At 60.1% G+C, this 12,494-nt stretch overlaps 1 protein-coding gene across 7 annotated transcripts in view; it reads left to right on the forward strand.

Moving 5' to 3' along the window:
* Window positions 1–1,322: 1,322 nt before the first annotated feature.
* Window positions 1,323–12,494, forward strand: part of KIRREL3 (kirre like nephrin family adhesion molecule 3) — a 446,874-nt gene continuing 435,702 nt past the window's right edge. The window contains exon 1 of one of the 7 annotated variants that reach the window (XM_055133991.1): window positions 1,323–1,736. In XM_055133991.1, the coding sequence (XP_054989966.1) occupies window positions 1,682–1,736 (55 nt within the window). In that variant the 5' untranslated portion in view covers window positions 1,323–1,681. The remainder of the gene's footprint in view (window positions 1,737–12,494) is intronic. The other 6 variants (XM_055133989.1, XM_055133995.1, XM_055133993.1 and 3 more) reach the window with 6 other exon arrangements.

Here is a 12,494-nt window from a genome sequence, read left to right on the forward strand (position 1 = left end):
CTTAGATGTCAGCTCCCAGATGTCAGCTCCTACTGCCTCTCACTTTCACATCTGCCCCCTCCTCCCCTCTTCCCCGTTCACAAATACCCAGGGAGGTGTTTTGAAGTTAGCATCCACGTGGAGACGTGGAGCTGGACGGTGCCTTGCAGTCAGCTAAGCTCCCAGCATCCCTGATCCCTGGAGAGGACAGGTGCCCTGGATGCAGGGGCTGAAGAAAGGGACTATTGATCTGATCCTGAAAACACGAGGCGGGAGTGGCTTCTCCTTGTCCTCTCAGCGTCTCTGTAGCAGGCTGCCCATTCTCTGTCTGCTGGGCGACCCTCCTCGTGCACAAATGGGGTCTGACGTAGACACTTGGCTCTCACGTAGAATCACGAGCCCCTGAAGGTATGATGTGTGCCGGCGCTTTTCTTTTCCTCCAGCTCCTAGCAGCCCCTAGGCCCGTCTGAATGTCTGGCAGGCACACGGACCTGAGTGAATTCACTTGGATGGTCCTGGGGGTGGGGCTTCACAGCAGGTAAAGCAGCCCGAAGGTTCTTGCAGGCGGTGGTTGCCTGCCCGCGACCTTGGCCTCTCCTTGGCAGGAAGGATGAGCAGCACCTTCTGGAGAAGAGCTGATCCTTGGGTGCTCCCTTGAACCCTGTCCCCCCCCCAGGGCTTCCCCCTCCCCTGGCAAGGGGCTGCACTGTTCAGAATAATCTTAATGGTGGGCCAGTGCCCCCAACCTGCTTGCTCCCCCTCGTGTGCCTTCTTTGATTTTATTTATTTATTTATTTATTTATTTATTTATTTATTTATTTATTTATTTATTTAGGTTAAATAAGGGACAGGCAAGCAAGGTGAGGTCCAAACGGTCAGGACTTGGTCCTCGCTAGCGCCCCCCACTCCCACCCCAGGAAAGTCTCAGCACTGCAAAGCAGGATCGTTTATGCCGGACTCCCATTGCACACCCCGGCGGGAAGAACCAAGCAAACCCCACACACACACCCTTAGCCCCCAGTTCCTTGCTTCCAGCCCAGTTCCCAGAGCCAGGTGCAGAGCCCTGGTTGTGCCCGTGTCCAGCCGGGGCGCTTGCATGCGGTCAGCCTTAAACTTCACTTCCACGGAGCACCAGAAAGTCCCCCGGCACGCCTCCCCGTGCAAGCTGCCTGGCGCTCAATAATGGTGACAAAGGCTGAATTTTCCCCTGGGTTGGGGGTGGGGGGGTGGGGTAGGAGGTGCTCTGGGGAGGGGGAGATGCTGGTGGGGTGGGGGCAGGAAAGAAAGCACGGAGCCCCACCTCCATCCTCCGCGTGCCCAGACCTCCTCCTCCTCCTCCTCCCCCCGCCCCACCAAGTATTTCCTCTTTAATTCGGCCCCGTCCCCCTCCTCCCGCTCCCCCGCCCCGCCGCTCGGGCGAAAGGCGCCCTTCGTCACTCGCTCCTCGCTCGCTGGCTGGCGGTGGGAGGAGCCGGCGAGGCAGCCGTGAGCCCGGGACGCCGCGAGCCTGGGGATGGACGAGCCGCTGCCGCTGCTGCTGCCGCTGCTGCTGCTGCTGCCCGGTCCGGCTTCCCGGGGCGGCTAGGGACAGGCAGCGGCGGCGGGCGCCGGGACGCGCCAGGAGCATCCCCGAGCCCGCGCGCCGCCCGCCCGGGCGCACCAACTCCCGGCCCAGCCAACTTGCCCCTGGCCGCGCTGCGGAATGAGACCGCTCCCGCTGGGTCTGCTCCTCGCCGGCGTCTTCCTCTTCCACCAAGGTAGGACCCGCTGCTGGAGTTGCGAAGAAAAGTCGGCTGGGTTGTCCGGGGCGCCGAGGGTGGGGAGGTGGAGGCGGGTGGGGGTGCCGGGAACAGGAATCCGGGGGGCAGGCTTCGAAAACTCGCGCTGATGGATGCGTGTCTTGTGGCCGGCCGGCTGGCGCTGGCGTTGCTTTCTTTGCCTTTGCTACCGCTACAAAATGGTACCGTGCATTTTCCTGTGGAAGGAAGGGGCTGCTGGGGATGGGGAGAGGGGAGCTGGAGGACTCCGGGGTGGGGGCGAGTTTCTCCCTCCACTTGTCAGCATTCAGCTCAAAGTCTCCCATGCAAACGAGTTGCTTATGCTCCCGCTGTGGTCAGCCGGCAGGGTCCACGGGATCTGCCCGCTGCGAACTTCTGTCCACCCACCTTCTCCCAGGATGGAGGAGAGGAGGGAGAAGCTTTGTTGAGGTGGCGGTTTCAGCTCCGAGTAGGTCTGCCTGAGTGCGTTGGAAAGGGGCTGTGTGGAGCCGGGGCCGCCGGAGCTGCCTCTGCCCACGGTGCTGTGGGGGTGATCTGTGGTGGCTGGGAAAAGCTTGCCGCGAGTTTCATTGAATCGCGCCGGGTGCTTGAGTGAGGCTGAATGCCGAGTCCTACACACAGCCTCCCGGGTCCAGGGTCTACAATGCAATTTCCCCGCTGGTGCCAATTGATTGCCTCTTTCTGCAGCCTAGCGGGGCAGAGGTGCCAACCGACTTTCCTGCAAGAACTTTGCCAGCACCTGGGGACTCCCTGCCCCTGGGACACCCCCCTTTGCCCTCCCCCTACTCCCACTCCAGGCTGGGAACTGCGGAGGCGGGAAGGGTAAACCAGGAGTGGGTTCCCAGAGCCTCCTCGGCCAAAGGCATGGAAAGTCACCTGTGGAACGGAGTTGGAAGGGGAGGGAAAAAATCAGTTCCTTCCCCCTCTTGGCATGCTAAGGCTGCCTGTGCCATCAGGCTGCAGTTGGTGCCAGCCAGCACAGCTCTGAGACAGAGAGAGAGAAAAAAGAGAGGGGGGAGAAAGAGAGAGAGAGAGGAGAGGAGAGGGGCAGGGCTCGTTCAGAGGGGAAAAAAATCCACAACAGCACGTCCATCTGTTGATTAAATGAAGGGTAAAAGTTTTGCAGAAAGCAGAGCACGGCCATGGGTGGCCGACTGTGCCAGCCGCCAGCTCGCCTCTCTCTCTCTCTCAGAGAGAAGCGGAGCACAAGCCGAGCCGGGGCTGCCTCCTTCCTCGGCCCCCGTGGCCACGGCAGGCTGCCCCGAGACCACGGCCAGCCCGGTTCCTCTCGAGGGGCCCTTCCCCGGCTCAGCCGTCTAAGCCTATGCTGTGTGGCCGCACACTCCCGTTCGTGTGCGTGGCTCGGTGTATCCCTCCAGCAGCAGGAAGATAAATCGCCTTCCCCAGAGTTCCCGGGCGGAATGAATACGAACTATCTCAGGAAGCCGGTGCAGAAGCTGTTTGGGTTCTCTTGCCGTTCTGTGCAATTGATCGCCAGCTCCTGGGTGGTGTGTGTGTGTGTGTGGTGGTGGTGGTGTGTGTGTGGGGGGGCATTTACCTACTAGCTGGGGGTCCTGCACAGACACCTGCAACTCAGTCCCTTTCTCCCCAGTCTTCCCAGGACCTTGCTGCCCATCAGCCCCAGCCCCATATTATGCTTGTGGGACCCAAGCATGATGTCATGAGTCTTAGCGGGGTTGGGGGGGGGGGTCTTGAAGCTGGGCCCTGCCGGGGTCTTCTCTGCGTGTCCATGCACCTGTGTGACAGCTGGCATCGCTGCTGTGTCTCTGTTTCCTGCTTTCCCCAGTAGGAGCTAGTTTCGGCAGCCTCCCGTGAACCTTTCAATATTCGCCCATGGAGGTTGAGCGCTCAGCCCCACCCACCCCGGGCCCTGAAAGCTCTAGGAAGAAACCACAACCTCTTGCCATCCCTTGCTCCCCGCGACTCCTGAACACTCTGGGTTTGGCTGGCACTGCCCACCCTGCCCGATGGAAGAGGCACAGGGCTGGGCAGGAGAGGAGAGAAGAGTGGATGGAGCTGGTCCCAAGAGCCCAGAGTCTGGGCCCTGCCTGCCAGCCCCTGGAATGTTCAGCAGCTGATGCCCAGGAAGGGGGGGGCAGTTGGGGCAGGGGGCAGGGACTTGGTTGTGGTCAGTTGTCTCTGCACTCCACTTTTTCTGTGTGGCAGTTATTGTGCCCAGGGGGGTGGAGCGTTGGGGAGAACCCCTGCATTTCGAGGCCATCTCTGCACAGACGCACCTGGCCGATGCTCAGAGCCTGTGTATATCAAGTGACTGGGCAGTGTCCGTGTCCAGCAGTCTTGCCCTGACGGAGGCCGCAGCCCCCGGCACCCTCCTCCACTGTGACCCGCTGTCTCCTGCACATGCTTTTCTTTTGGGGGTGCTTTCCAGGGAACTGTGGCCAGACTGGGGAGCCCAGCCCTCAGAGAACCTGCTCCAGCTCCCCGGGGCCCAGCCTGGCCCTGGGCAGAGGGTGGGGAGTGTGAGACTGTTTGGGGGGTTTCTGGAAACAGTGCTGTTGCTTGTACTGCCTGAGAGCTGTGTTCTGCATACGGAGGGAGGGGTGAATGCGGCGGGTGCTTCAGACAGGGAGCCTCTCGGAGCCCCCGTCCACCACCCCTTCTCTCCTACGTGGCCCACACTCACTCCTCTTTGCTTCTCCCCTCACCCTTCAGAGGAGTAACCACACAGAGGTGTTTGGAATGTTGGGACCCACCGTCTTCCTTGTTCTTGTAAAGCAGGGGTTCTTTGGGTACAGCTTGAGACCAATACTTTGTCGTTCTGTCTTTAGTGGGATTTGGGGCCACACCTGACAGTGCTCAGGACTGAACTCCTGGATCTGTGCTCATGGATTATTCTTGGTGGGACTTGGGAGACCCTATTGGGTTCTGGGGAATCAAACCCAGACAGGCCGGCCAGGTGCAAGGAAAGCATCCTACCTACAGTTCCGTTGCTCTAGCCCCCGAATATTCATTCCAAAGGGGGCAGCCGAAAGGCCACATGCTGTCCTCCTTTGGCCCAGCCAGGCGGGGGAGAGCTGCAGGCATGGTTGGGATGTCCATGGGCCTCTCTGGGGCAGGGCAGAGAGGCCCAACCTGCTAGCCCATCAGCCGACAGGATCAGCAGGGCTTGCCCCCCTCCCCCCCGCAGAGAAGAGCTGCTAGATCCTGGGTGAGAAGGAATCATCCATCCACTCCCAACTCTCTCTGCTTCCCTTTCTTCCTGGCACTTTGCCCGCAAGTGGTCCCTGTGTGTGCATCCCTCTGTTGGCAGCTTCCAGGCTGTGTGGCCCCTTCCCAGGGGCACGCACTAGCTTCCTCTGAGATCTCCAAAGTGCGGGGATCCTTGGGGGGTGGCAGTGGGTGCCTGGTCCCATCAGCTCTTGCACCAGCCCCATACTTCCTGCTGTTAGGAAAGGGGATGTCTCCCCCACGCTCAGGTCCCCAGTGGGACCTGCCCACAGAGCTGCTGTGGGGTGCCCAAGTTCTCACCCGGTACACCCTGACCTCAGCTTGGGTTTGCACATGCTTCTCTAGATATGTTGGGGGGAGGGTTGAGGAAACTTGCCTGGACCTGTCAGTGACCCCCTGACTTAAAGGTCAGTCAGAGGGCTACCCCCCTACCCCCAGACACCGCCTACCATCTGGTCTCCTGACTTGGTGGTTTGAATGGCCCAAATACTAAGGGATGGGGGGAGTGTCCTCGAGGCCAGGGCTCAAGGCAATGCAGCTGTCCTCGGGGGCCACCAAGGGTGCTGCAGACAGAGGGGCAGAGAGGGGTGCGGAGAGAGGGTCCCAGGGGTGGCAGACACCATGGCAGGAGCTGGAGTCTTGAGCTTGTGAGGTGTTTCCTTCAGAGCTGTGGTGGAGACCCCAGAAAAGAGTAGGGGCACCCTAATGCCATTTGTTGGGGTACGGGCTGAGATGGCATTGGGAAAGAAAATTGGGAACAAACAGCAACTTCAGGAGCCCCCTGAATCCCCAGAAATGTATGAGAACAGGAGATGTGGCAGGAGGAAGTGGGGCCCTCCCCACCCTGCGGCCCCTGGGTCTTTGGGCGCCTTGTCTAGAGGAGGAAGAACGATATCTTTGTCTTGGAAGGTCACAGCCCAGCTGCCAAGGGTGTGGGACCACGTCCTTCACGTCCTTGGGCGTGGGGCCCCCGATGGGAGTGTTGGGGTGGTGCCGTGTCTACCACCCTGTGGGGGGCTGTCAGCTGCCACCAGGCCCACAAGGGAAGGAGGTGCAGCCCCCAGGAGAGGGGGGCGGGTGGGGTCCCCGCCCTCCAGGCTGCTCTCACAGGCCACCCTGGGGCCTCGCTGCAGGCGGCAAGGAAGGATGGCACGGACGCGGGCGGCAGGGCGCAGGGCACGGGACCAAGGAGCAGCCTTCCTGGGCTCTGCCTGTGTGTTGGGCGCCAGGGCCAGCAGGAGCCCGGGCGGAGCCGGGGGTGAGGCCTGAAGATGCAATTTTTCCTTTTTTGTTAGGCCCAGTGGGGGTGACTTTCCAAGGCTTTATGTTCCAGATCCAAAAAAGCACATGAATAATCCGGAGCAGATTCAAGAGATTTCAATAGCCAAATAATAACAATACTAATGATACCTTTGATTTGCCGAGCACTTTTCTTCGGAGGGAGATAAAAAGATAAACTGTTTTGGAAACACGAAGGAGGAAAGGAAAATTGCCCGCCACAGGAGGGGAGGGCCGAGTCCCCAGGGCCTTCACGCTTGGGTCTTGAGGTGGAAGGGGGCACAAGGGGACAGTGCCCTGGCAGTGAAGGTGACGATTCCCCGTCTCTCCCTGCTCTCCTCGTCCTGGCAGAGATACGGAGGTTGCCTGGAGGGGACAAACCAGAACAGGATTGGGGAATCCCAGTCGCCCTCCAAACCGAAAGGGGCCACATTCTTCCTGCTGACATTTCTCTTGGACATTCATGCCACCATGTCACATCAGGGGGACGTTTCAGTTCAGCCACTGAGACGGTCACTCCAATCAGAGCAGCTGGGCTCCATGAGGGTCTCCAACCCCCACCTCAATCAATCCAGACCATGGCGAGGTCACCAGGACTCAGTTGTGCCTCCGGACCTCTGTACACCCCAACTTCACAGAGTGGGGTCCTGATGTTAGGGGTCTCTCTGTCCCTTTGGGGTTCCCACAGTCAGCCAGCACCCTGTACCCAGGCCAGAAGAGCTTCACCCCATCTTTAGGAGAGGGTGGGAACTTGTTTTCCAGGTGGGAGTGATGCAGAGGTGAGACCCTGAGGCTGGTCCCATGGATCAGTGCCGCAGGCTCTTTCCCCTGGGGGCTTTCCCCAGCGCCCCCAGCCCGGTCCGTGCCAGCTAAGAGCACAGATGCTGCCTGGGCCCTTGCAGTCTGGCTTACATGGCCCTGAGGGGTACCGTGATCCTCTTTCTGCCACCACTCATGCTCGCCAGCATCTCCTCTGCCTCCACCTTCCCTCCTCCACCTTCCCACTGGACTGTCCTCTCCTGTGCCTGGCCCACGGGGGGCCACCCAGACAGGCACAGCCTGCACCCCCTGGCTCCCAGTACAGGGTCCTGGTGATACACTGGGACAAGCCAGGAAACGTCAATATTGGATGAACGTTTCCTTGCTATCTCAATAGTTCAGCCCACACTGCGTGCAAACAAGCCCCTTCCATGGGCACATGGTCAGCACCACGAGACTGAGGAAATGTCAGCGTGTACATGCAGGCACACACACATGTACGCACCAGCATGTACGTGCATGCATACATGCAAACACATATGCACAAGTATGCACACACATACACATATGCAAATGCATATGTGTGTATATATACACATGAGTATACACAGGCATATGTGCGCACGCATGTGCACACACATGTACACAGACCACTCACGTGGCACACATCTCCAGTCTCCAGCACTCAGGGCATATTTTTCTCAGTTTATGCCCAGCGCTGAAGTTCCCCAGGGAAAGTGAAGTAGACTTTTCCTTTACCGACCAGTGACGCTGGACCCACAGACCCCTGTTTTGCTGTCTTAAAAGCGCGTGTGCGTATCGGTGGAAGATTTGCTTGCATGGCCTGTGTTCATGGTGCTGTAAGTTCTTCTTTGTCTTCACAAACCTGACTCTGGGCATCCCCACGAGGACACACAAGCACCCCTTTCCAGTCGCCTCTACCCCCCCAGCGGGTTTTCTTGGTCGCCTCTGACACCCCCACTTGGGACGCCTTTCTTTGCTATCAAGCAGCATCTGTGCGCCCCCCAAAGCTTAGCCTTGGGTTCCCCATGTGCCAGCTGTGTGGCGGGAATGCTCCAGGGGCATCTGTCACCAGGATCGCTGAGGCCAGGCTTCTGCATGGGCAGGGGGTGGGCGTGGGAGAGTTCTTGGTGTGGGGACTCAGAGCTGCTCGAACATCCTGCAGGGGGCTGCCCGGAGGAGGTGAGGTTTCAAAGGTGGTTAGGAGTTCTCCAGAGGAAACATGCAGAGAATATTCTGGTCTGGGTTTCAGAACATGCGAAAACAAGAGGGAGAGGAGGGCCACTGGCTTCAGAACCCTGGGGCAGGGGGTGGGCCAGCCCAGTTGCCTGTTGGAGGGTTGGGGACACTCACGGGTCAGCTTGTGAGTGGAAGGGTGTGAGATCAAATCCAGCCTGGACCCTGGCATCTCCACAGGCCTGTCTTTCTCACGGGTTCTGCAGACAAAAGCGAGGTGAGCCCCACATTTTTCATGCCTCCCGGTCGTTCCCGTGTTGTTCACAGGGCCTGGGAGAAGCACACTTGGGCGGAAATGTCCCTGCTCTGTCCCTGCTGGGCTCATTTGCCTGCGGACAGGGAAGGGGCCATTGGCCTGACTGTCTGCTGCAGAGGGGCGGCGGGGAAGCAGAGCAGGTGGACAGGTGCCGGGGAGGTGTGGAGTGGGAGGGATCCGTGCCCGAGAAGTCTGGCTTACTATGCTCGGACGGTCAGCCGGGGCCCCGCCGATGGGGCCAGCCATTCCTGGGCCCTGCGCAAGCCCCTCACGGGCAGGCGGGAGCCGAGCAGGGGAGGGAAGCGAGGACAAAGATGAGCGAGCAGTGCCCAGGGACAGAATGCCACTGAGTTCTCTCCTTGAGAGGAAGCGGAGCTACACTGGCTTTGGGGGAAACACGGTGACAAGCTAAGCGAGCCACCCCAGAGTGCTAGAAACGGGTACAAGGGGAACCTCGCATTAGGGAATGAAGGACACACACCAGAGAGAAGCACAGAATAGCACCATCCCCAGGACAATGGGCCCTACCACTCGCAGGGGCCCGTGCCTCAGAGTGGCACCCTGGCATCAAGAATGTCGACGCCTTTTCTACCACGTGGCTTCAGCGTGAACGGGCTGCGCCCCCTTCTCTCGGCTGCAACTCCGTCTTTATCTTGGGTGACAGATTCTTGGACAGTAGTTGCGGTTCTCCAGTTCACTTTCCCAGCGATCCACACGGATTGTTGGGTGCCATGCCCCTGGCTCTGTCCCCACGTGTGACTGGCATGACCGTGACATCGTAAGAGGTGGCGTCCGCACTGCCGCCCCTTACAGCAGCGAGGGGTTTCAGGGAGAATTGTGCTGGCTCAAGCCCCTCTCAGTCCTGTCCACTTGTCCCTGAAAGCTGGGGTGGAGGTGGGGGGTTGGGCACTGCCCCCGTCCACACTATACCTATCATGAGCAGACCTTGGGGTGCGACAGAAGTCTGGGGTCTGATGGGGAGCCCCGATGCCTCAGCAGGGTCATGGCTTCAGGATGCCCCATGAGCCTCAGGGGCCGACTGCTCCTGCCCTGATCATGTCGGACCAGCCTTGGGGCTCAGTGGCTACCCAGGGCCACCGACTGAGAAGCTTCTCTGGTGCCTTTCATCACTCTGCCTTGTGTTTACAAGCCAGGGTGGGGCATATCTCATTTTCACAGGTTCCCTGCAGTGACCACCTGCCAGGGCCCTCTGCATAGCCTGGGATGGGACCAGGGAAACTGGGATGTTGTGGAAGGGGGAGAAGAACGAAGTAGGGTCTGCGCAGATGCCCAAGCCCCGGGCGAGGGCAGAGGAGACGCTGTCACCCTTTAGAGGCCTAGACTGACCCACAGGGCACCCTGACCCCCTGCCCTCCTGAGACTCGGAGAGAAGCCACCGCATTCATCTGCATCAGCTCCTAACGGTCACTGCACATGTCATAGGTGACATTTCACTTGTTACCCTCAGTGGTGCTGGGGGCGAGGACAGCTAGAGTGACAAGGGGTGGAAGGCCTGGATGTGCTGCCCCCTCCCGGCCTTCCCACCCTCCCCGTCCTGCCAGCCAGGAGCACAAGTGACCTCTTACTGCTCCCCTGGCCCCCTGCCCCCCAATCCTGGGACTGTGTATGTCTCGTTTAAGGACACTCGAGGGAATCTTTTTCATCAGAGAGCTGGGGTACAAAGGGTTTTTTAATAGCGCGGGGCATAGTGCGGATGTGAAAGGGCCCCTGGGATGTTTTATTCTGGAACCCCGCGTCTCCCCAGGCCCCGGCCCCGCGCCAGGCTGAAAGGATGTGGAAGAGCTGAGGTCCGGGAGCCTGCAGTTTCCACTTTGGCCTGATGGTGGCAGCAGCAGCGCTTGCAACAGCGCAGGAGTGCAGGAGCGCCGGCGCGCGGGCGGAAACTGCGCTCTGGGGGGTGACAAGCACTGAGCCCTCCTGGGCCTGGACGCCAGCAGGGGCGGCCCAGTGAGAGGAAGGCAGGCAGCGGGGCACGGAGGGAAGGAGAGACAGGCAACGGAGGTCCGGCCCACGCCTTCCTTTTGCAGATGAAGGGCGCCGCGTGGATCAGGGCAGAGCCCGGAAGGACGGGTGGACGCCAGCAAAGCAGCACCAGGGGCTGGGCCAGCCGCAGCCAGCAGCCCTGCGGGGCTCCATCCATTTGTCCTAGAGTTCACCCCCTGTCCCGTGCAGGAGCCCTTTCCCCCCGCCCCCCAGCCGCCACTGCTCCCTCTTGTGCAGAATTGAGGCGTCCAGGGGTTGGGGGAGGCAGGGAGACTGGGGCCAGTACTCAGGTCCGCCAATATTTGGGGAGGGGCGGGGGTTGCTTGCATACTGAACTCACATGAGCATGACAAGTGGGAGGTGGGCGAGACCAGGGACCCCCGCAATCTGGTGGGAAAGTGGGTGAGGATGGGCCCCTCCTAGGCCAGTGGCCAGTGGCCTGAAGTCACCAGACACTGTTTTGGGTGGGCGTGAGACTCGGCGGTTTGCACCAGCTTGAGTAGCGCCTCCTGTCCCTACCCTGAGTCCCTGAACCCTTCTCCCAGACCCCCGCCCCCAGCCCCATGGCCCTGTGCTCCCCTGGGGGGTGGCCAGTGGCCCCTTCCATGTGGCTGGTGGTTCAGTGGCTGGGCTCCTGTCTCTCAGGCCAGAGGTGAGGCTTTGCATGTGATTTGCAATCCCCGTCTCCCCTGCCGCGAGGTGAGGGGGCGAGAGCTGCAGGGCTGGTTCCGCTCCTCGCCTCAGGACGCCCCACACCCAGCCAGTGTGTATGCGGCCGAGACTCACCGGCCTGTGCCTCCTTCTCCTTTCTCCTGTTTTGGGGGTGCTGCAAGGAACTGCACCGAGATGGGGAAGGTGCCATGCAAGCCGAGAAAGAATCAGCTCTCCCAGGTTCTCTCTGTCTCCACGACAGCTGGGTGAGGAGGTGGGCTGGCGCCCCTGGGGGCAGGTCCTTTGCTGAACTTTGTATGCCTCTTTCCCCCAGCCCAGGTGTCACCCTCGTTGCACCTTGATTTGGCAGATTTCCAAGCTCATTTGCTGATTAAAAACTACTAAAGCGGAAGCAGATGCCCTAACTTGTCTGAAGTTTACGTTACCTGTATCTAATAGACTTCTGCCCCCAAACTCCTATCTACTCCTCAAAATCCTTGCTGCCTGGCCCTCCAAGCGGCAATTCTGGTGATTGATTCGGATGCCTCCACTGCCGTGTGACTGCCATTCAGCCTCAGGAGGCCCTTCCCTGTGTTCCTTCTCTTCTCAAACTCGCAGACCTGGGGAAGAAGCCGTAAGAACAGACTCAGACCCCTCCCTGAAGACAGCATGAACTTGAGCAAGGTCTCCCCTTGGCGTCTGGTGGCCACTCTGTCCCTCCAGCCGCTGTACACTTGGGAGCCCCACTGTGGGTTTCAAAACCAGGACCCGTCAGCCTTTAAGTTTCCTTTGATGGATGCCCATTCCACCAGGAAGTTCCGCTTGGGCAGGGGCAGGGGCGGGGGCACTGGTGCCCGAGAGTGCTGTTCCCGGAAGGGCATGTGGGGACACCGAGCCTCCTTTTTGCATAACCTGAGAACAGCAGGTGTGTCCGGTGACCTCAGGGTTCTGAAATGATCTATTGCGGTGGCTGGAGGAAAGGAAGAGACGGCAGGCGTGGAGGCCAGCCCCGGGCCAGGCAGCCTTTCCGCCCCCGTTGGTGGCTCCAGCTTACTCATCCCCCCGGGACCAGGACCCCATCTGGAAAGAGCACGGAGCTGTCCAGCCCAGCCTTGCAACTACCCCATTGGCCTAAGCTAGGTACGTAGGATGAGTTGGCAAAGCATCGAGGTCCCGTGGAGGGCCCAGAACCCTGTTAGCCCCGGTCAGAGGAATGAGGAAGCGGCAGGATGCACCAGCCAGACCCTTCTCTGGAGGAAGATGGAGTTTCCTCCCTCTGCCAGTCTCGCCCCACCGAGGGTCTCACAGAGCAGAAGAGCCTG

The sequence above is a fragment of the Sorex araneus genome, chromosome 3 (genome assembly GCF_027595985.1).
Source record: "Sorex araneus isolate mSorAra2 chromosome 3, mSorAra2.pri, whole genome shotgun sequence".
NCBI classification, from domain to species: Eukaryota; Metazoa; Chordata; class Mammalia; order Eulipotyphla; family Soricidae; genus Sorex; species Sorex araneus.